We start from the raw sequence: 23,799 nt of genomic DNA, 5'->3' as shown, positions 1-23,799 counted from the left end.
GCTGCCTTGAGATGCCTTCTAAAGGTCTGGTAATTCAATAACAACTGTGATAAAAGAACAACTCCAGTATTGTCTAGCCATTAGGAACAAGAATAATGAATACAGAAAAGGAAAGTACATAACTTTCCAAAAAGAGTTATAAGAGGAAACAGTATGCATATAATCAAAGTGATACAAAATAGTTGCTCTGGATTGTACCATACAATAAAATCAGCATAATATAACCCAGGCATTCCCAAACTTTGGCCCTCCAGATGTTTTGGACTACAGTTCCCATCTTCCCCAACAACTGGCCCTGTTAGCTAGGGATCATGGGAGTTGAAGGCCAAAACATCTGGAGGGCCGCAGTTTGGGGATACCTGATATAACCTGTCACTCTACTATTATCCCTAGCTACTCTCCCTAAGGGGAAAATGTTAATATTGTAATTTATTTATGTTTAAATACATTTTCTTTTTTAACATGAAAATAAAGAATGTTACCCCAAAGTCTGCATGTGGGTAGAATGCAAACACGGTGCATTCAAATGTAAGCTCCAGACAAACCAACATATTATGGAAATTTCAATACAAGGAAATTCAATTGGTTTAGCAGTTATTACTGATTTACAAGAATGTGTACAAATGCTAAGAGGTACGCTAAGAAATACTGTGTTTATATTTACAATGAAACTTGATTATTCTGTTCTAGAATGTTTAAATTCTTATATAAATTAATCTCAGCAGGGTAACAATATTTCCTCCCTCACCACTAATTAATTTAAAATCCCAGTTAGTATCAATTAATAGCTCAGTAATTTGCATTCATACTAAAGCCAGAATAGGATTCCAACTGTGCAATTACAAAACGCTTTCAAACTATTCCATTTCCTAAGGAAAAGTTTAAGAAAAAATATTCCAAGACTAATAATGCATCTGGACTATGCTGTGCCAACAGGTGTTCACAAATCATGGCTGATCTTTGAAGGCATCAGGACTCTGCCTAAACCCCTGAAACACACATTGTGCATTTAACTACAGTAATCAATGTCTAAATGTATACTTAATGACCTTTAGGAAAACGTTCAGTGTAAATAGAGAAAATTTTGGTTTCATGCAATGAATATGAAAATATTTGTCTGCATGAAAGCAGTTGACATTAATACTCTGAAAAGAAAACACATTATGGAGTCCACATTATGGACTCACTTTTTTTCTTTTTAATAAAGAAGGGGTTATAAGTAATATCCATGCATGTGCCAGCTAGCTGAATAATGTTGGTGGGTTAGGGGGAGTGGAAGGAGAGAGGGGGGAAACCAATGCACAAGGTTTACAAAAATCTGCATTATTACTGAAATTAAGAATTGAAAGACGCAGCATTCTTGTCAACAAGTAACCAACAAGATAATTTATTACTGTGGAAAAAGGCACAGTATATAATGGCCTGTTTATTTCACACTCATTGAAACACCTCTCCCTCAAGAGTTACTTTTCAGTCAAATATTAAATTAGAAACTAACAAGGCTGGCTATCCAAAGAATCAATGCTAAAGTCATAGAATTTACTGAAATCAGTCAAAGAACAAAAAAATAAAGCCAAACTGTGCCCTTTTGTGATTTGCACAAAATGTATTACAACAAATTATTATTGTCAGTGTTGAAAAGAATTCTGCATCTTGAAAACCATAATAAGCCAAAAGAAAATCTGAAGAGACAGAACATTATTTTAAACTGGATTTAGTTAATACAGGGTTTTGTTATATGCCTATAAAACACATAATAGCCAACACCGTATAAAGGTTTCTTACATAAAAACAATTGCTACATTTATGGGTGTTTTTGTAATTTGTACCACTAGCCATACTGGGGAATTAACTTTCCAACCACTTATTCTGCATTTAAAGTCAACACTCTGCGAGGAACATTTCAACAGAGATGTGAAAAACAAAAAAACAAAAATAGGAGGTTGGTTTCCTTGTGAGCTCAAAATAAGGGAAAATATTTATCCCTCTCTCATTAATGCACAATTTAGTGCCACTATGGTAATACACAGCTTTAAAACTGCAAAAAGGCAATATTAACTCTTTTAAAATTCTTGGATAAGGAATGAATGAATGTGAGTAAAGAATATGTATATGGATTTTAGCCCTGCTTTGTTATTCACATTTTATACTTAATAGCCGATTAAAGATAAAGGTAAAGGGACCCCTGACCATTAGGTCCAGTCGTGACCGACTCTGGGGTTGCGGCACTCATCTCACATTATTGGCCGAGGGAGCTGGCGTACAGCTTCCAGGTCATGTGGCCAGCATGACAAAGCCGCTTCTGGCAAACCAGAGCAGCACACGGAAACGCCGTTTACCTTCTCGCTTGTAGCAGTACCTATTTATCTACTTGCACTTTGAGGTCCTTTCGAACTGCTAGGTTGGCAGGAGCTGGGACCAAGTAATGGGAGCTCACCCTGTCGCAGCGATTCGAACCGCCGACCTTCTGATCAGCAAGCCCTAGGCTCTGTGGTTTAACCCACAGCGCCACCTATGTCCCTTAGCCGATTACCAAATACTAAATACGTGTTCATATATAGCATTAATGTATACAAGCCACAAGTTTGCCCAATTAAAAAAATGAACACATGAAGCAATCTCACTTCTCTACACTTCACCCTTTGTGTTTTGCAAAAAAATTGTTAACGAGACAATCCTAAACAGGTCTACTCAGATGTCAATATTACTGAGGTCACAGGAGCTCACTTCCAAATAAAGTAGCATAGGATTGTAGCCTACAGACGGGTCTTTTTCTACTCTTGATTGTGTTTACTTCGACCTGAAGGTACATACAATGCAATGCAATGCTTCCAGCAAGGGAACAATTTGAAGTCAAGTTTATACAGCCTTCAAGAAGAAGAAGAGTTTGGATTTGATACCCGAAGGAGTCTCAAAATGGCTAACATTCTCCTTTCCCTTCCTCCCCCACAACAAACACTCTGTGAAGTGAGTGGGGCTGAGAGAAGTGTGACTAGCCCAAGGTCACCCAGCAGCTGCATGTGGAGGAGCGGAGACGCAAACCCGGTTTCCCAGATTCGAGTCTACCGCTCTTAACCACTACACCACACTGGCTCTCAAATCTGACACACATTTTACTAAGAGGTCATTTTACATGTACCTATCCTGAAGCATAAGATTAAAAATATTCATTAACAGGTATTTTAAATCACCCAAAACCTGTAGGACCAATCTAATAAAACTATTAGAACTATTTTTTGTCTTTGCTGGGAGATTTAATCATATGCTTATCTATCCTACTAAAATCAATGAAACATAAACATGCTTAACTTTGTCTGGATCCTGTCATAAAGTCATGTCTTAGAACTGGTGTGCCCAATGAGGCTAGCTTCCCCCACCCCATACACCTTGGAAGTCAGCAGATATCAGTTTGAAAAATTACAGTTAAGATGGGGTTTTTTTGGTATTTCCTCTTTCAGCTCACTAGCCTCCCATGCCAAGATTGGCCCTCCAACAGAAAACTTGGGAGGGGAAACATTTTTTTTAAGAAAATGTAAGGGGTAGGAGATGTGAGACCCAGGGGGTATGGAGAGAGAAAGGAAGAATGGAGCAGCCAATCAGATGGGGCAGGGTAAAAAAAGAAAAGAAAGGGAGTATGTGTCAGAGTATATGGGGTGAGTATAGTTGTTTCCTCCCATCTTTTCTGTGTGTCTCTTCCTTGCTTTGTTTCTCCTTTCTTCTCTGGGTTTCAATGTTTGTTTCCCCTCCCCAGGGTCTGGAGGTCTGTGTTTGCCTTTTTTCCTCCTAATCTCTGGGGGTCTGTCTGGGGCATTCCTCCTCACAGCTTGCATCCCTCTCAGCGCCCAAGAAACACATGCATGTAGTGGGAATGAGGAGAGGGCACTCCCTACAATTTGTGACAGTTCAAGCTCAGAATGGCAACTTTTTGAAAATTCCAGATGTGCCCACAGGCCCAGAAATAATATGGACCACTGCTTTAGAAGACTGACTATATTTATTGTTGGGCATTATCTGGTTGTGCTGTTTTATTGCTTTCCCCCAAATGTTTTATTGTGCCTTTGTTTTTGTTTAAAGAAAATATATACCTGTGATCTTTGGATGAAGGGTGGTAGACAAATAAAAACAATACCTAAAAAATAATTTGCCAGTCTCTATTCCTCACAGGTAATAATCACAGAACCCACTAATCACTTTAACCGACAAGCACATTTCTCAGTGGGAAAAGAGGAATGCCTGAACTTCAAATAAGCATTAAATGATTGCACAACTTATCATTCAAATTATTTGTTTTAAAATATTGTAAGACAGACAATTTATAAGGGACATAAACTAAGCCCACCTTTAAGGAATCATTAGTAGCCTTACCCCAGGTATAAATGTAAAGATATTGTATTTTTGATTTTTTATAGCATTTCTTGGATATTTTTCTTCACATTTTTCAGGACATCCAAGCCATACTGTGCGTGCTTTGAGTTCTTTCTTTCTCCGACAAATGTTTATGAGCCAATCACAGCAACTGCAAGGAAAAAGAAAGCTATGCTTTAATTGTCAGTATAGTATATTCAGCTTGCTAAAATGAAACCAGTGGTTCTTAAAGAAAGTAACTCAATGCAACTACTGCCTTAACCAAGTTGACTGAAAAGCAGTTCCTAAATTAAAGGGCACAAAGCTTGGTTTTTACTGAGTTCAGCAACAAACCTAGGGAAAGGATGTATTTTATCTCTGGCACTATTTTTCTAGGCTTTCCCTCCCCCATCCCATGCACTCCCAATAGCACCTCAAATATGCTTCAAAGGGCTCCTGACCTTCCAGGAAAGCTTCTCAGAGTGGGCTGCTGCCATCAGCAGAGGAAAGCTGAAATGCCACTGTATATATATGTGGCACTTTGCAATTCGGCCAGCAGCTATAGTGGACAGAGTATGCATTATAATTTTTTAAAGAACACCACAGGATCAAATGTAGCACCTATATGCTTATAAAAGCTGACCTGGTGGTCATAATCTATATAGAAAAGAACTGCTTTATGGCTTTGATGCAGCACTATAGATTTTAATATGTGAATTATTCAGTTTTGTCTGATTAATTTTAATTCTTAATAATACAACAACAGGAATTAAAGACTTTCAACATCTCTTTGTGCTTTCAATTACAAAACAGAATACCCTGTTTCTCCGAAAATAAGGCGTAGCCATAAAATAAGCCATAGCAGGATTTTTAAGCATTCAAGGAATATAAGCCATACCCCGAAAATAAGACATAGTGATAGGCGCAGCAGCAATGCTGGCCGCAGCAGGAGGAGGGGGAAAAATAGGACATCCCCTGAAAATAAGCCATAGTGTGTTTCTTTGAGGAAAAATAAATATAAGATGGTGTCTTATTTTCGGAGAAACACGGTAGTTTGAGTGAAGAATCGTTCATGAATTGAAAGGCTGACTCGGGTAACAACTATTCCTCCCCTCTTAGGCAGGTGCCAAAATCTTCGTCAGCTTAGCAAACAAATTACATATGTTTGAACAAAGTTTGGCACTGCTAAACAGTGGTGATGCCTGTGATAAAGGACTGATTGGCACCTAGAGATAAGTACACTTTAAGCCCTCAGATGCAATGAGGTCTCCACTGATGGAAATAATTATAGATTTTGACAATTCAATTTTAAGTATTTATTGCAAGCAAATAGGATTCAATACTTTCAAGACGTGGGTATCAGCAAGCCTGTGTCCATCTGAAGCAGAAATCCCCATCAGTTGGTATACAGAGGCTGCTGCATGCCTTTTGCGATCATGTGCCTTTTGCCCACAAAACAGAATAGTAACAAAGGCTTCTCTGTGCAAGTCAAAGCATACATTGTTACATTCAGAGAAACATTTGGAAGAAATAATCTAAGGTTAGTATCGAGTTTAGAAATAAAACATTTACTATTGCTAACAAAGGGTAGTAATGAGACCTATTGCTTAAAGAGCATTAAAAAAACTTTGGATTATGAGGTTGCCATTAATATTTCTTATCTGACATTCACCATAAGGTCCTAGGGTGAGTTGCAACAATTAAAAATATATACCGTATTGGCCTGAATATCAGCCTCACTTTTTTCCCAAATTCCGACCGTGAAAAGTTAAAAGTGCGGCTTATATTCACAATCTTATGGTATGCAGCCGGGAGCACGGGGCAAACAGCACCAGGAGTGCGGCAGCAGTGTCTGCCCTGTGCATAGTCCCTCGTCCTCTCCCCCAAGGCCCGGGAAGGGAGAGAGTGAGGAAGGGGAAAGGCTACCGGCAATGCAGCGTGGCTCCCCCCACAGGAGCAGCGAGGAATGGAGTGGCTTATATTTGGGCTGATACGGTATATTAAAAACAGTTAAAGCAGATTACAATAAAAAGGATAGGGTGGGTCCTAAAATATATATCAAAAGTGTCAAAGGCCAGAATGAAGGAGGTGTGCCTTCAGCATATGATGAATACTACACAACAAAGGTGCCAGTTTCACATATGTGGACAAGGAATTGCACATCTTAAGACAGAATGCCCTCTCCCAAACTGCCCCCCCCCCGAACTTCTGAATTCCCAAACACCACATCCAAGACTACTTCTGCCAGCTCAGCCTAGAAGGCTGTTGTGTAGCAGGGCGGATGATCATCCCTGTTCTGATCCAAGACCACAAACAATTCCTTGAACTCAAGAACAGTGTGGATTGGTCTCACTGCGAGGGAGTTTGAATTTCTATCGATGATGATGGCAACAGTCCTCACCACCACCACTGGCCTGGAACGGTCTTGCACTGCATAAGCCGACAGACACAGCTAGGTCAGCATAGGATATGGATTTATAGATTTGTTTAGTAAAGTTATCAAACCCTTCCAAAATATAATTTCTTGTTACCACAGACAACGTATCAAATGACACGCAAATTCAATTTGGATCAACCCAGCCATGACACAACTATCACTTGATACCCAATATAACAGCTAAATGCTTTGGACAGGAGAACCAAATACTTTTGCTCGCATTCTAACTATACATTGAGTTTCCTTTCCATCTAATTTTTTTTTAAAAAAATTGACAAAATCATACAATTTCAATTTATATAGCCCCTGGAATTTTTTTATTAAATGTGCTATTACTGTATAGAAAAGATGCAAGGACCTACTTGCTATAACCAACAATACAAGAGAGAAGGCTGTTGTGTTGTTTTACTACTTACCTCTCTCATCTTTGTCCCGTGTACACATATATATTTCCAGTATAATTAAAGATAACAAAAACTCTGGAGCGCATAATAGATTTTGTTAAAATTTAACTTCTTATTGTAATAAAAATCTGTATACTAACATTGTTTTTTTTCTAAAAACAGAAAAAGTACCCTAGTGGCACTGATTAGAGATGTACTTAAAAAAAAATAGCAGCAATTGTTGAACAAAACTGGTATAGATCTTACTATTTTGCAATGAAATACCTTCTGCCAAGTCAAAAGCTGAACTTAAAAAACATTTTTAAAAAATCTTTCCAGCCATTCCCACTTGTCCTTGTTTTCAAGCTTAGAACCTTTTTTTACTCAGAACCTTTTTTTAATCAAAAATACAATAAAAGATCCTATATTGGCATACTCGTTCCAAGGATAAGCTATTCTTTATTAAATTCTAAATAGCAAGAACTACATCTACGAAGAAAACATACTGTAATTAATGAACTCAACGGGTAGCTTTGATAATCAGGCCTAAAGCGACACAGTAGTCATGTCATTCTTAAAAGATCAGCATTTTCCCATGCCTCTGAACAACAAATGTGTTGCAGATTAACTGAAAGTGTACAGGCCATCTTACAGTCCAAATTAATTCGAGTATTTGATATCCCCTTTATTTCATATGGAAATGTTCAACTGCACCATTTTCACAGGGACAAAGTGGTGTGTGTGTCTGGGAGTATATACACATATATATATTGGAGAGAACTGCAATGTACATCTCATGAGAAAGAAATCAATCTAGTCCAAAGAACTCCAGAGTATTGATCTATGTGCATTATACTTTCACAAGCTAAAAGAGAGTGTCTAAATTAAAAATGGAAGAAATAATTACAACTAAAAATGAGTTGCTGTTTTCAAAAGCTTAACATAGCATATTCAATTAAGTTTTATTCAGAGTAGACACAGGGAAATTAATGGACCTAACTTAGTCAAGTACAGTACATTACTTTCAAGGGGTCTACTCTGAGTAAAACTTAGTTGAATACTATTCATTGGTTATAATATATTTTTCTGAAGGCATTACCAGTAATTGTATTACAGATCACTGAAATCAAGCACATAGGAATTCTGCCAATTTTGAGAAAGGTAACATAGCTACTGTTCTTAACAAGCTTAAAGAAGAGAGAGCTTGATATTTTGTTGTTTTTGACACTGTATGGATAAATTTGGGCAGAATGTTCCTTCATTTATAGGTGGTATAGCCTCAGATTTAAGATATTTGAGGAAAAGTAGTTTAAATATTCTCATTTTTTTATACCGATGCTATTGACAGTTTTAAAATGCAAGCAATTCTATAATTTAAAAAATCTAGAGGAAAACTGAAGTTTAGCAAAGTCTGTTAAGCTTATAATCCTTATAATGTGTCCATGGATACATTCCATGGACTCAACATCTTTAACAGTGCTGTCCTTATAACGTGTCTACTCAGTTGTACAGGTAACTCGCAACTTATGCACATTTAACTTGTGTGCATTCAGCTTTACGCACTTTGCAGAAGAACTGAAACAATTTTGGCTTTACGCACTATCTTTGCAATATAAGAGTTGAGAGTGGCCTGTACATACAACTGACTTCAATTACTCCCAGGTAAATGTTAAATCCTGAATGTATGGTTCCATCTCTGTACTTGGGTACATGAAAAAGCTGGATATAATAAATTCACTGTTCACAATAAGAATGGGCTACTATAGAGAGGAAATATTTCTAAAACGACATAACTCGTGTAACAGTGCTGCACAAGAGATTCTGACACAGAGTTCAAGAGATACAGTTCAATTTAGTAAGGGACATGTCCTAGCAGAGCTACAAGATATCTGCATAACTGCTCAGCTCAGTCTTTCCTAGGTGATGAATGCTCTTCAAAAGAGCACGTATTTTGCTTTAGATCACTGAATAGAATAGAAGGCAATGCTACAAGGCTTTGCCAAAACTAGAGAAGGCGGCCTAACTGTTTATTTCAAGCCTTTATATGAGACTGGCCTAGGCCCAACACACGCAGCATGACAAAATAGTGCACGGATCACACAGATTTGCATGATAGATTCAGACCCCAACTGATTCTAATAATAATAATAAACAACAGCTCAGCTCCCAACTTTTAAACAAAGCTTAATGAAAGCTGAAGTGCAATATTGAAACTTCTAGAAGTAAAGATGGCTGATTTGGTTCGCGTCTAGACAACATTATGACATCAGCATCAGAAGCCCTAGACATCGGGCTTCAAAATTCAGAAGAGCTATATATTTAGCTACTTTCAGAAACTATATTAACTACTGGTTTTTTTGTATAATGTATTGTATCATGTGAGCCATTTGGTTCTCAGAATCAGCACCCTTGCTAACACTTTAATCACAGTTCCTGAAGCAACAGAGCCAGGGTTATCCATGAGCAAGTGGACAGTGATGTTCTGCTTCTTCTACATGTAAAAGACAAATAGTAGTACTGCAAAAGAAGACTATATTAGAATTATAGATGTGGTCAAAGAATTAACACATCATGATTTGCATTATGTCCTGCCATCACTTGTAAAACCTTTAATGAGGCTCCCTGCCTCTCAACTAGCTGGGCAGATGTAGTCTGAAACATGGAGGGTACCAGCTGAGATAGGCTGGTGTACATGATCATTTGTTATGTTCATTTCAGAGAGGGGTTTGTAATGTAGAGTGTATATGCAGTAGATGTCTGTGTACATTCCAGTTTGTAACTAACTTTCCATTAACCCTATGGTTGGTGAATGACAACACTTTTAAGTGCTGGCTCAAGCTCCATCAACAAGACATGCAGCTTCTTCCAAGTAGTCCTCAGAAATTGCGCAGGGTAGCAGCAGATTATTGGGTATAAGAAATATACTGATCTTTGTCCTAAGCATAGTTTCTAAAACCCCAAACCTAGTATACTATACCTAGCTCTACCATCTACGTCATTCTCATTACAGCATTTCACTACTGTCAGCACTGTAGCTGAAGTGTATATATGACTTTGTTGTTTAGTCGTTTAGTCGTGTCCGACTCTTCGTGACCCCATGGACCATAGCACGCCAGGCACTCCTGTCTTGCACTGCCTCCCGCAGTTTGGTCAAACTCATGTTCGTAGCTTCGAGAACACTGTCCAACCATCTTGTCCTCTGTCGTCCCCTTCTCCTAGTGCCCTCAATCTTTGTATATATGACAAAGCAAACTAAATTGATCAATGGTGTTTTCATTTAATAGTTCTATATAGCCTCCCCCAAAGAGAAATGTAAAAGTCAATAGATTATATACAAGTACTTGAAAAAATGTGGGGGGCACCCAAAGCTAAAGACTATGGTTGCAATTTTGAGCACATGCAAATGTACAAATCTTCAGCACATTACTAATTACGGCAACTTTTATTGTGAAAAAGTGTGTTTAATATAAGTCTAACATGAGAGAGCTCTGACAATGCAAGACTAATTTCCTCAAGAGACTCTGCTAAAGTCAAGCATGAGAGTTCAACACAAGAGGTTTATAAATGACAGCAGAGTACTGGGAGATAATTCTAACTTGTATTCACTCTAGAGTCATCAGTTACATGTACTTTTTAACCTTTAAAGCTGAAATGTTAACTTATCATCAGTTAATGAATTTACGTTTCCCCCTTCACCAACATCAATCACCTCAAGATATTACCCACCGTTAGTGAATTAGTGTTAAGGCTCTCGGGAACATCATTGAAAGGGTACTACCATCTCTCTTTCCAGGTCATAAAAAATAAGTTAGGAATGAGGCCTCCAAATGGGATTTTTGCCCATTCTAATTCCTAAACTAATGAAACTTTGTAAGGACAATACGCTCTAGGAAAAAGGACCTTTTGGCAAACTATTTGGAGAGGATGGGCAGTGTCAGCAGCCAGGTACAAAGAATAAAGCAGGAGAATAAAATGTTACCGTATTGACAGTAATGAAATGATCACAACAGCCATCACTGATGAGCCAAAGAACAATGGGAAATCATATTTTGAGGCCCACCGCCACCGGTGCCCTTCCACCATTCGGATTCCGTTCTTAGACCGAGGTAAAGTTCGCAAACCGGGACACTACTTCCGGTTTTGCAGAATTCGTAAACCAAATCATTTGTAAACAGGGCTGTTCTTAAACCGAGGTACCACTGTATTTACATAAACTTGGGACAAAGAGCAGCAATCTTTGTCCACTCATCATGGTCTCTCCCCAATGGCGGTTTCCAGAATCCCCCTCCCCACCCCACTTGCCTCATGGTGAAATGGAAATTACACTCTCCCACAGTAACCTGGGGGAGAGGAGAAAGGCTCAGTAGAAGTACACATCTTCGCACATGCTCTTTGAGCTGAAATTGCTCTGCTTAGGAACCACCTTAGGACTTGACAGAAGCCAAGTAGAGGGAGACTAGGAAGAATTAGCTTCAGAGATCACATAACTTCTGGCACAAAGTCACTCTTTCCTCCAGTGACAGCTTCAGGGATGAAGGAAGAACGAAGGCAAAAGATTGTCTGCATTCCTTAATTCCTCCCCACCCCACAAGGAATACTAAGGGGGTAGAAAAAAGTGTTTTGGGGTTTGCTTCCACCACTTCAATTCAAACCCGTCCTCCACAGTAAACTCCATGGTGGCACATAATTGCATATTTCTTAATTTTCAAATATTTTTCTTTCTCAAATATAATGATTTTTGCTTTAAAATACTTTCTATGTTACAAATCACTCTGGATTTACTTAAACTACAAGACAGAAATAAAGCTATCACAATAAAAGAAAAACAGCAACAAACCTGGTACAAAGAAATTTCCATCCACCGCAGACAAACCATTCTAAACCTCGTTTTCTCTGAAAAATTCTGGCCCTTGGCAAAGTATGGTAATCGCTTTCATCGTTTTCAAACCCTTCTTCAGACATCATTAGGGGCATTTCATCCAAATGCGATGACTCGTCTTCTACTTGGTACCTATTGATTTTGTAAGTAAATAAATAAATGAAAACATTGGACTAACGCCAAATAATTGATAATATTCTTTTTAGCTGCTATGTATATATAGCATGCATTCAAAGCATTCTTAATATATAAACACACAATGGCCTTGTCTGCACACACTAAGCCAAATAATAGTTAAGCATGAATGAGCAAGTGCACTGGTATAGTTAGAAAACTGCAGCCACTTTGATCCTACCCTGCTCCTGAAGCTAAAGCACACTACAGGAGCTAAACCATAGTTTGACTGAGAGGACCTGAGAGGTGTCAGAACTGAGTTCTGGTGAGTTCCAGCTGAAAAAAGCCCTGGATAAGACCTTTCTCTTTTACTGGTGTCAATCTCAGCAGCTCATACCAGTTTTGAGGCTGTCTGTCTTGATATCCCATATAAGCCATCTGTGTGCATACACTTCAGTCCAGAATTTCTCCGGAGCTAGGCCTTCTAGGAGAAGGTGTCTTTGGGGATGTTCACACCAGTGGCCACTGTCTTGCAAACAATAAAAGACATTCAAGCAGCCAATGTCCACCATATTTGGAAAAACGACCACTGACCGTAACTTGATCGTGCATTTGGAAGCATGTGTGGAGACCATCTAATCATGAGTTTTTATTATAATAAAAAATGAACTCATGCTTGGAATTCTGCTCTGCGATTGCTGTGTCATTATGAACTGAAGAGAGCAGAACCACTGCCCTCCCTTTGTTTGGCATCATACAAGTGTCAAATTTTATGGTGGGGAAACCACGTGCTGCTGTTGGTACTTCTGGATCTGTGGCATTGAACTCTGGCATTACTTGCTAACCCAAAACTCTTCCTTAACCATGTTTAGTTTGGTCACTCAACCTCAGGTGCTTGCTAAGCTACAAAGTTATGAGGCAAGAGCAGCAGGAAAACAAAACAACCCTGGTCATTGTTTGTTTGATCATTTGTGGACAACCTGTGGTTAGCTGAACAACCATGGGCTAGCATTATATGGAACCAGGCACATATAAGCAATGATATATATATCTCATGGCATTCCTTTACACTTGTTAGTGTTAAAGTGGCTAATGGACCACATTAATAGGATACTTTTCTCAACATAATTCAAAATGAAAAATCATGAGACAATTGCTGTTAAAACAAAGTTCTAAGACTGAGAAATATATGCCTGACTGTTCAATCTGGGCGGGGGGGGGAGGTGGGGGGGGGGAGAAAATCAAAATCCTTCATTGCACAACAATGAAACAGGGTACACCCATCTTTGTCAAAAATTACATATTTCTATTCACTAGTAAACTAAAAGCATTTCTTTTCATCATCTCAGGAGTTTAAGAATGAAATTTATTCATACCTCTTATAAAAACATGTTTTCTCAAAAATATTTTAAAATCAAGAACTGTGGTGTTAACTCTACAAGTGTGCCAACTACTAAGATAACAAATAAGCATAATGTTTAGTAACTTGACTTCAAAATGCAGCCCCTGAACTGGCAAACAATTTATTCTTCTCCAAAAAGCAATTTTCCTATTGTGTTAGAATTTTTACCATAGTATTTAAAAACAATGCAATGATGAATAATGGATTTTTCATAGGGAGAAATCTCACTTTCTTTGTGATCTAGTGCCATGTACACTGAATTGTGCTAGTTTACCATGAGTGACAAACCAATTAAGTATAATGCTAGAAACGTTTTATAAAATAAAGCTCTGAAAGCCACATAAGTAAGTATGCACAACACCGCACTGGTGTTACTAAATCAGATACAAGACAGGTATCTGGAGAAAAAATGGCTTCCAAAAGAAAAAGAACATTAATATTAAACAAGTTCTAACCAAAAAAGAAAAAGAAACTAGGAGAAAAGAGATTACAATATGTACTTCAAAATTAACTTTTATATAAATATCTGCTGTGAAAATAATACCATGCTCTCTTCAAACTTTGATGGCTTTTCAAAGGAACAGTAACCAAATGAGTTCATTAAGTGCCAATTGCAATTTACTGTCTACTGCTTAAATCATATCTATATTTTTAAAAATTGTTTTCTTTTATATTACCACTACACAAACTACGTAAACATCAGCAAACCAAAATATGCCTCTGCACATACACTATCATGAAGGAGCTATTGTAACAGTCCTACCCCTCCATTTTTCAAGGCATTCAGAATGACAGTCAAATATGGAAACCCTTAGCAGTCAAGCAAAACTCGAAGTTTCTTCGTGCATCATTCCTAATGTTTAATTCATGGTGAACTGGCAAGTCGTCACAATTCTCTCCCATTGCTTCTCAAAATTTCTGGCACTTTATTTCTGAATAATATGCTGCTTTAGAGTCACTACTTTATTCTTATAGTGGAAGCATTCTTCAAGTCCAATCTTCTCCTTGGTTCTTTTAATCAATGAGAAACTATTATACTAGCTGCTGGAATTCTGGAGAGAATTGGCACTTAAGGTTTAATTCTCAGCCACAAAGAAGTGGGTCGCTGTATCAGAGTTAGGGTTGAACAGAGATATGATAAGTTTACTGATGACACAAAACTATACAAGGGGGAGATGCAAAGAGTCAAACTGTATGAATGAGCATTAAAATGGTAAAAGCAGTTTACTGTAATTAAGTAAGTACAAAGTGATGCACAGTGGGGCAAAAAACTGTCACATAAGTGTTGTGAGATTTATTTTAAAAATGAATTGAATTAATTTGCATAAGGTAAGTTGAATTGGAAAATGCTGAGTTTGCTTGGAAAACTTTTCTACTGGCCTAGAGAATAATCTAATTTAGCAAGTTTATTTTATTTGCATCTAATCAAAAAGCTAAAAACTATGAAACTGCCAAGCTTTCCTATTATTTATTTGGAACTGACATTGTTACAGTATTAATGAACTTTTGAAATGCAACATTTTATGCAGAAAAATAGAGGATGGAATTTTTTCACCCCATATCATTGTGTAACATACAGTGAGCTGGCAGCAAATGACCAGGAAAAAGATCTTGGGTTGTGGAGGTTTGTGCAACAAAAATGACACATTGTCATTACAGCAGAATTCTGTGCAGTAGTGAAAAAGGAAAATTCCACAGGATTGAGTCAGACTTGCTGTGAACACAACTCATTGCCCATGAAGTGATCTGCTAGGAAGTAAGAGAGAGGCAATATTAACCAAGTCCCTCTTCCTTATGTGCTGTTCCAGAGAATCAGGGGAGTATCTGAAAAAGCATGTGTGTGTAAAATTATGCATGAAGTCGACAAAGTGGACAGAGTTTTTTCTTACTGTGTCATAATATTACAGCCCAATGAAGCTTAATGGTTGATTTAGGAAAGATTTAGGAAAGACAAGAGAAAGCACTTTTTCATGAGGTGCAGTGTTAAAATTATAGAATTTGACAGCACATGGTGTGGTGATGGCCACCAACACAGATGTTTTAAAAGGATACAGTATTAGATAAATTCAAGGAGAAGTAAGCCTATCAACAGCCACTAGTAATACAGCAGTGACTATATGCTGCCTCCAAGATCAGAAGCAATGTCATTCACTAGGGAACAACAGTGGAAGAGGTCTATTTTGCTGATACAGTATCCTAGTTCTGCAGTAGAAATTGGAGTTCTTGGTGTGTTCAGAAGTAAACGAAAAATTACAAGAACTCGGGCCAGAAAGGATAATTTCAAAAAATCTTCACAAAGTTTTATTCAGGATAACTTTCAGTGAACATCAACATCAGGACAAGGCCCTGTTTCGATGATTCTTCATCAGCAAGGTTTCTCAAGTCTAAGTGTACCAAGTACACTGAGCAAAGCAAACATACTTGGTACACTTAGACCTGAGAAACCTCGCTGATGAAGAATCATCGAAACAGGGCCTTGTCCTGATGTTGATGTTCACTGGAAGTTATCCTGAATAAAACTTTGTGAAGATTTTTTGAAATTATCCTTTCTGGCCCGAGTTCTTGTGATATCCTAGTTCTGGGCTTCTCTTATGCATCTGATTGGCCACTAAGGCGGCAAGGGATAACCATATAATGAATATATCCCCTTCCACATGCAATTACCCTCTAGTCCAGATTGCCTTGACAATTTCTTTGGTTTAATTACAGCAGCCTACTTTGAAATCTTGGCAGATTACACCAACATCATGCTAAACAATTCTCTTTATGTCTATCTTCTCAAATATCACATGATGTTGTTGTTGTTTAGTCATGTCCGACTCTTCATGACCCCATGGACCAGAGTAGGCCAGGCACTCCTGTCTTCCACTGCCTCCTGCAGTTTGGTCTGACCAAATATCACATGATACACAGTGCAAAACTGCACTACAGCAATATTTCCAGAAGTCTATCTTAAAAGATAAATTGTAATTCCAAACTGGGGGAGTTAAATTGTTTTCCAAGGACTTCCCTGTAGGTTTACCAGTTTTAGTAACAAAAACTCCTATACTGTAACTCTTATTTCTGAAATAATAAATGTGCAGCGTTATAATAATACCAAAATTTCAAACTATTTTATATCTAATATAGTCTCAAAGTTCACATATGCAGTACATGTTGCACATTAGATGCAGTTTTCATGTTTATGGGTTATATATAACACTTCTGTAGAAATATAACTATTTGGGATTTTATGTATCTTTTTAGAGCCATTTAAAATAATGTTTTATTTTTATGGAATATGTGAGCTGATGAATTACATATATAGGGAAGTGCAATTTCTGTAACTATGATGACAACTTTCCCAGCGAATCTGGAAACGTTTTCAGTAACTACAACTGAAAGACCTGTAATGATACCCATGTTGCACTAAGCTCGCACATTGGTTCACATAAATACATACCTGGGATGGGTCAGAACTTCTGACATGGATGAGAACTAAGACTTTTAGTTTGTCAATTTTTATTGCAATAAATGCCAGAGTTTTCTGTTTTAACAGCAAGCTTGGTATCTACTACATTCCCATTGTTATTGCAAACCTATGTCACACCCCTTGTTTGAACATTCTTCACTTAACTAGAATAATGTGCTATAATTCTGTCTCATAGGACTGGGCAAACAGATTGACTGAAATAGTATGGTGATGTATCTTGTTTTATTACTTTTTGTGGATAACACTGGTGGAAAACAAGACACTATCTCTGGCTTGATCTTAAAATAAAGATACCATGAGAATTGACTGATATATTAATACAAAGACATTGACAAAACTTAACTATATGAAACTAGAGAGTGCTCACTATTTTTGTCCAAGGTTTAAGTACTTTGTTATCAGAGACAGATACAAAAACATAAAGATGTTTTAGAGGTGCGGGAAGATAACAAAAAGGCCAGGCAGTAAACATGAGCATGAGTCACACATATAAGTCCTGAACCTAAATAATAAAAAACCTTATTTGAGAATAGATTAGATAAACTACTCTAAGCTTTCAAAGGACAATCTTTAAAACGAGCTTGTGAAAGTAGCATATTTCAGAAGCAAGCTTCTGAAAAGCTATGCTTAAGACAAACAGATATGGTGATTTGAAAAATGAAACAAACCCTATTTTCTGAACCTCACCCCACCCCCCCATTAAAGAAGACACAAGAACAGAAACTGTCTGTTCCTGGACTCTAAAAGAACACATAATACAAACTAAGAATCAAGTAGACTATAAAATAGCTTTAAAACTGTATCTTTATTGAATGGGTGAAAAAAACCTATTTTCTTTACAAAAAAAAAGTTTCCAATTGGGACAATGAACAACATCCCATACCATAAAACACAAAATATCAATTAACAGATTTACATTAATTTACAAAATCAAATATTTCACAACTACTTTAAAAAATCAGAATGAAAAAGAAAAAATAGCTTAAGATTTGCATGTAACTCATGAGTAGTCTATACACAATATGCTTCATGGGGACACATTTTACGGTGCAAAACCTGCTGCCCAGATTATCTAGTGTTAACAAGTTTGCCAAAAACAAGACTGTATGCATGATCTGATCCAACAATACATTTGAAAATGTATCAAGGATTTACTTATGTAAATAATTATATACCGTATTTTTCCATCTATAAGATGCCCACATGTACAATTTGGGGGGACTCAGGTTAAAGAAAATGGGGGGAAGATGTATCCATGTATAAGATGCCCCCAAATTTTTGACATTGTTTTTAGGGGGGAAACCTAGTCTTATACACGGAAAAATACAGTATCTAGGGCTTGCCAATCAGAAGGTCGGCAGTTTGAATCCCCACGACGGGGTGAGCTCCCATTGTTCGGTCCCAGCTCCTGCCCACCTAGCAGTTAGAAAGCACGTCAAAGTGCAAGTAAATAAATAGGTACCGCTCCGGTGGGAAGGTAAACGGCGTTTCTGTGCGCTGCTCTGGTTCGCCAGAAGCGGCTTAGTCATGCTGGCCACATGACTCGGAAGCTGTCTACGGACAAACGCCAGCTCCCTCGGCCTATAGAGGGACATGAGCGCGCAACCCCAGAGTCGTTCACGACTGGACCTAACGGTCAAGGGTACCTTTACCTTTTATGCTGCTTTGAGAGCTAATGATAAAAATTGGGATATCAATTTTTAAATAAATTATATTTACATCTGTATATGAATGCATTGTTAGTAAATCAACTTGTATATACAACACGGTAGCCTTTTGGAAGCCACTGTTTACCTTATCTACTATTATCCTGAAGATGTACTGAAATCCATAACCTACAGATGAGTTCAGTAAGTTTACTCCATCATCTTCAACCCCATGACTTACATATTTAAGAAAACTAAAAATGTTACCAAAAATCCCTAATGCTAACCTAAGTTGGTAGCTAAATGATTTTTTTAATTAAAAAAAAATCAGACGTACATACTGAGAACAGATGCAACAACACAGTACAGTGGAACCTCAGGTTATGGTGGGGATCTGTATCAGAGGCCCCACCATATCCCGAAAACGATGCAACCGAAAGCTGGGATTGTGCCGGTCCAAGCCAAGGGTGACGTAAGCCGGAAGCAACGTAACCCGAGGCTCCACTGTATTTTTAAGGTACATTTTAGATTGTTCTTTGTAAACTGCTTGAAGGTCTTCTGTTGAGTAAGTATATAAATTTAATTAAATAAATAAAATGCTAAACTTAACAAAACCCCTTTGGTCATTTCCTACAGCTACCAGCTGAAAGTCCTTCAATAAATTATAGTGATATACCTAAACCCTACATTATGAGTTTAAGAGTAAGGTGTCAAATCCTTAGTTAAGGCATTATATTGTTATGCCTTTTCATTAACATATTTACAATGTGAAATGAAAGAACAGTAACTGTGTCTGAGATTACTATATCTGAGATTACTATATCTGCACCTCCACAAATACCTTGATATCAGCGTCAACAAAGTGCAAAGGATTCTGACTTCTGCTACTCCTTCTCCTCTCCCTGAACCCCCTCCACTCATCCTCTCTGCTCTTAATTCTCCACAGCAGGTATGGGCTTGGCGCTTCGGGTAAGGACCAAGGCAAGGTAGTGGAAGTTCCACTGCACGAGTCTAAGCCATTCTACTTCTACAATTACTTAGTTGGATACAACCCAGTTGGGAGCATGAGAAGAACAGGACTCTAAAAATACAGTGTGATTTTGTAATACAGTGCTGAAGAGTACCGTAAAGACTTACAGTAGAATTCTGTGTACAGTAGAATTCTACTAAGTGCTTAGTTTCACTGCTTTAAATAGGGCTTACTGCCAGGGAAGAATGTAGCCTAAAAGTTCCTTCCCACATTTACAAGGCCTTAAGGAATATTTGCACACCTCTATTTCATAATGAAATGTGATTCACATTACTCCATCACACCTTTTCATAGCCCAGTTATACTCCACACTATTGAAGACTCCTCTCTTGAAGAGGGTCTTTTATCTGAGGTGATGCATTTGAGATACTGTATAGTTTGATGTAGTAAGGAAGATGGATAATGATTGTAATGTATACACCAACAGCTGTCAAATGCTTGCCTTATCATAAATTTCAACTTCATAAATCTGATCAAGTAACCTATAGGCTATAAAGCTTATGCTTTAAAGATAGTAAAAGTTAGTCTCTGAAGTACCACCAGGCTCAATCTGTCTTTTCTTGTATTTACAATGTTCCCAAATGTGTTGATTTTAAAAAGAGGAAAACATGTTATCTGTTTCATCTTTTCTATAAGTCCTTAATTTTTCATATGTTTCTCCAAATAAAAAATACCTTTACAAAACCTAAACTTTCTATGCCTGGAAATCGGATCCCAGAGTGCACACTCAGGTGCTTATACATATGCACCAGTATTTCCAGTTTAAATTTGCAGCTCCTTTCTATCACAGGCTGCCTCCACAAATCCCAGAGTACTGGATAAACTCCAAGCTGTAATTGAAAGGGAATTCAGACACCTCCTTAGGAGTAGGACCAGACTCCCTGTTGCCATCTAAGAAATAGCATACCCAGCCTAACTCTAAACCTTTGTAATCAAATGAACTCGTAAGGAATCTGAAATCAATTGAACCCAACCATGAAACAACTATGTTAAAGTGGTCACCAGATTCCATTTTTAAATAGAACACAGTAACAAATTTGTTCCTCTAGAGCAGGGGTTGTCAACCTGCTCCCTACCGCCAACTAGTGGGTGTTTCAGGATTCTAGGTGGGCGGTAGGGGGTTGTACAGCACAAGCTGAATCCTCCTTCCATCGAGCACTGGTGGAAGATGGATTAGTGGGTGGTAGGTATAAAAACGTTGACTACCCCTGCTCTAGAGGAACAACAATGACTTGAACCTAGAGACCTGTTCAGGTGCTCTCCCAACATGTATGAGGGGAGAGTAGGCTTAGCCCCTGGCTCATCATGCCCCTGGCTTACACAGACTCAGAAAAATGCACAAGAAGGGCACCATGCAGGCACCCATGGAATGAAGAACCCATAGGATTCCCAAGCACATGGGAATCCTTGCTATGCCTTTTGCAGTTTCTAAAAATCAAAAGCCTCTAGAGCAGGGGTCCCCAAACTAAGGCCCAGGGGCCGAATGTGGCCCAATCGCCTTCTAAATCCGGCCCGCGGACGGGTCTGGGAATCAGCGTGCTTTTACATGAGTAGAATGTGTCCTTTTATTTAAAATGCATCTCTGGGTTATTTGTGGGTCCTGCCTGGTGTTTTTACATGAGTAGAATGTGTCCTTCTATTTAAAATGCATCTCTGGGTTATTTGTAGGGCATAGGAATTCGTGTTTTGTTTTTTTCAAACTATAGTCCGGCCCCCCTCAAGGTCTGAGGGACAGTCGACCAACCCCCTGCTGAAAAAGTTTGCTGACCACTGCTCTAGAGACATCTGCAGCAGCCTGAATGAGAAAGTTCTGCCTTGTGAGGGGACTCTAATTTCCTCCCTAAACATCTTACGCCAGTATTTCCAATATATTGTAAGTCACCTCAAGAGCTTTGGTTAGTAGGGAAGGCCGTTAAAACCAACAATCATTTTCCTCCAAGTAGAAACAAGATTCAGTAGCCAACATCTACAGCCCAGTCTGGAAGTTTGGGGAATTGGGGGGATGGATTCCAGTTCTGCCACTGAACCCCTCCTGGATAAGAATTAAGTGGTTGAGTTATGTTGAGTTAATTCTTAACTCAATTCTTATCACCGGTAAACAAACACCAGGAAGGGTAATCCAGACCATCCACCACATAAGATTTGCTCCAAGCTTGAGGAGGACTTAGGCAAGAGACCCTTGACCACAGAGCTGCTCTCGACATTGTTCTTCGCCCATCCCTCCAGCTGCCTATGGTTAGAGCCAAGTGTCAATGTTTTGGTTTTTAAAACAAAAGCACCCAGGGCCCTCCCCACTTACTAGAAGTGGCACACTGCGCTACGAACCCTTCCTTCTGATCCCAGAGGACGACCCCCCTCAGTGGCAACAAGGACACACTCTGCACATGCTCAGAGTATTCATCCATTATCACTTTCTATGTTCCAGGGAGGAGCTCTAGGGCATTGCCAAAGCAGGGCTCTGGACTTGGAAGCACCGGTCCCAGGCGACGCTGGAATAGGGCCGAGACATCACACCATCCCCTCCAAAATCGGGGCAAAGGGAGCCTGTCAAAGCAGCATCACTGCAGCGCCAACCCCTGAGCACCTTCCCAGAAGGGACAGCCTAAGAAAGCTGACCGGCAGTCTACCCCCCCCCCAAAGGCCCAGAGAGCCGCGGCCGCCCTGTCCTGTCCGTCGAGTGAGGGCCCCCAAACGCCTCAGCGGGGCGAATGTAACTGCTAGCCAAGTGGGGGGATGCGCAGGATGGAGCCCACCCCCCACCAGGCACCTCACACACCAACCCCCCTCACGCGCGGCCCCCCTGCCACTTCCCTCCCGGCCGGTACCTGCTGTGCCTCTGCGCGGCGGAGGCGTTGGTGTAATACGCCGCCCTTCGTTGGGTGCTGCGCGGCACCGGGTGCAGAGGGATTTGGTCCGCCATCTTTCTCCGCCCACCCCCTTCCCCTCCCCCCGCCCGCCGGGTGGCCGCTTCCCCTCCCTCCTTCCCTCCTTCTGCCCCGGATTTCCCCCTCCCTCAGCTTAACGGACGGGCGGCGTCGACGCCGGCTGACGTCACGCGGCCCGCGGGCAGTGCGTCGGTGACGTTAACGGGCGGGAAGGGGAGGCTTCAGCTTTTCAAGAGAGCAAGCGAAAGAGGAAGCGAGGGGCGTGAGGGAAGCCGGGCGAGGTAGAGCGCCGCGTCCAATCAGCTTCCGAGAAGCGCTCGCGCTCCTCCCCCAGCTACAAGAGAGCGCGCCGGATGGGCGAAGCGCGGAGTTCTGAAGGGGCTGGAACTGAGCGGGGAAGGGAAAGCGAAAGCCCAGCAGGGTCGTGGTGGGAAAAAGCAGGCGCGGACCCGTCTGTGTGTGGAGCCGCAGAAATCGCAGGCTTCAGGCCCGAACTCGGGCGGCTCTTTCCGCTGAGCGCTGCTGCATTGAGTGTTGGAAAGCTGGAGGAGGAGATGGCAGCATCGCTCCGTTTCCTTGCGGGAGTTCCTTCCCGAGAAAGATGGGGAGGATCGGGCTGCACGAAATCTCCCTTTCAGATATTGCCGATAGAACGGCTCACGGCACGCCGCTGTGTTTGCATGCAGAAAGGGTCGGTTCCGCTTCCTCATTGGCTCGGAAAGTCCCAACGGCAGAAGTTCAACTTCCAGAACTCCAAAGTCAAGCTGATATGCCCCTGAACTCCAAAATAAATGTTGGGATACCCCAACTTACTCCCCCCGCCTTTGATTGCGGCAATAAAGTTATTCAGTTAAGATTACGAGTTGCCGATAGATCTCGCATGGCACAATGATACGTAGGCACGCTAGGTAAGGTACTACCGGTATACACACTAACAACAGCCAAAGGACTTTTTATGTAACTCCGGTTGCCCCAAACAAAAGATGCTTTCATAGGACTTTAGAAGGGACCATGAGGGCCATCTAGTCCAACCCCCTGAAATTCAGGAATCTTGCCCAGCACGGGACCCAAACTCACTGAGCTTAAGAGTCACATGCGCTACCAATGGAGCTACCCCAGCTTTCAGTTGGCACAAGTCACACCCAACCTAATGAAAGAGTGCCAATGCATTCCCCCACCAGCCCAGCACTTCCTGGGAGCACATATG

General features: G+C 39.9%; 1 protein-coding gene across 4 annotated transcripts in view; it reads right to left on the bottom strand.

The window, feature by feature from the left end:
- The window catches only part of ATP9B (ATPase phospholipid transporting 9B (putative)), a 123,163-nt gene extending 100,341 nt beyond the window's left edge, over nt 1-22,822 (bottom strand). For 2 of the 4 annotated variants that reach the window (XM_060277931.1, XM_060277933.1), the window contains exon 1: nt 4,366-4,473. Coding sequence is in view for 1 of the 4 variants with exons in the window: in XM_035126215.2 (XP_034982106.2) it covers nt 4,366-4,516; nt 12,002-12,175; nt 22,533-22,627 (420 nt within the window). In the remaining 3 variants the exon portion in view is untranslated. Of the gene's footprint in view, nt 1-4,365; nt 4,517-12,001; nt 12,176-22,532 lie in introns of those variants that run through there. The other 2 variants (XM_035126215.2, XM_060277934.1) reach the window with 2 other exon arrangements.
- Nucleotides 22,823-23,799: the final 977 nt, after the last annotated feature.

This window comes from Zootoca vivipara, chromosome 8 (genome assembly GCF_963506605.1).
Source record: "Zootoca vivipara chromosome 8, rZooViv1.1, whole genome shotgun sequence".
NCBI classification, from domain to species: domain Eukaryota; kingdom Metazoa; phylum Chordata; class Lepidosauria; order Squamata; family Lacertidae; genus Zootoca; species Zootoca vivipara.
This window is presented reverse-complemented; position numbering and strand designations above follow the sequence as displayed.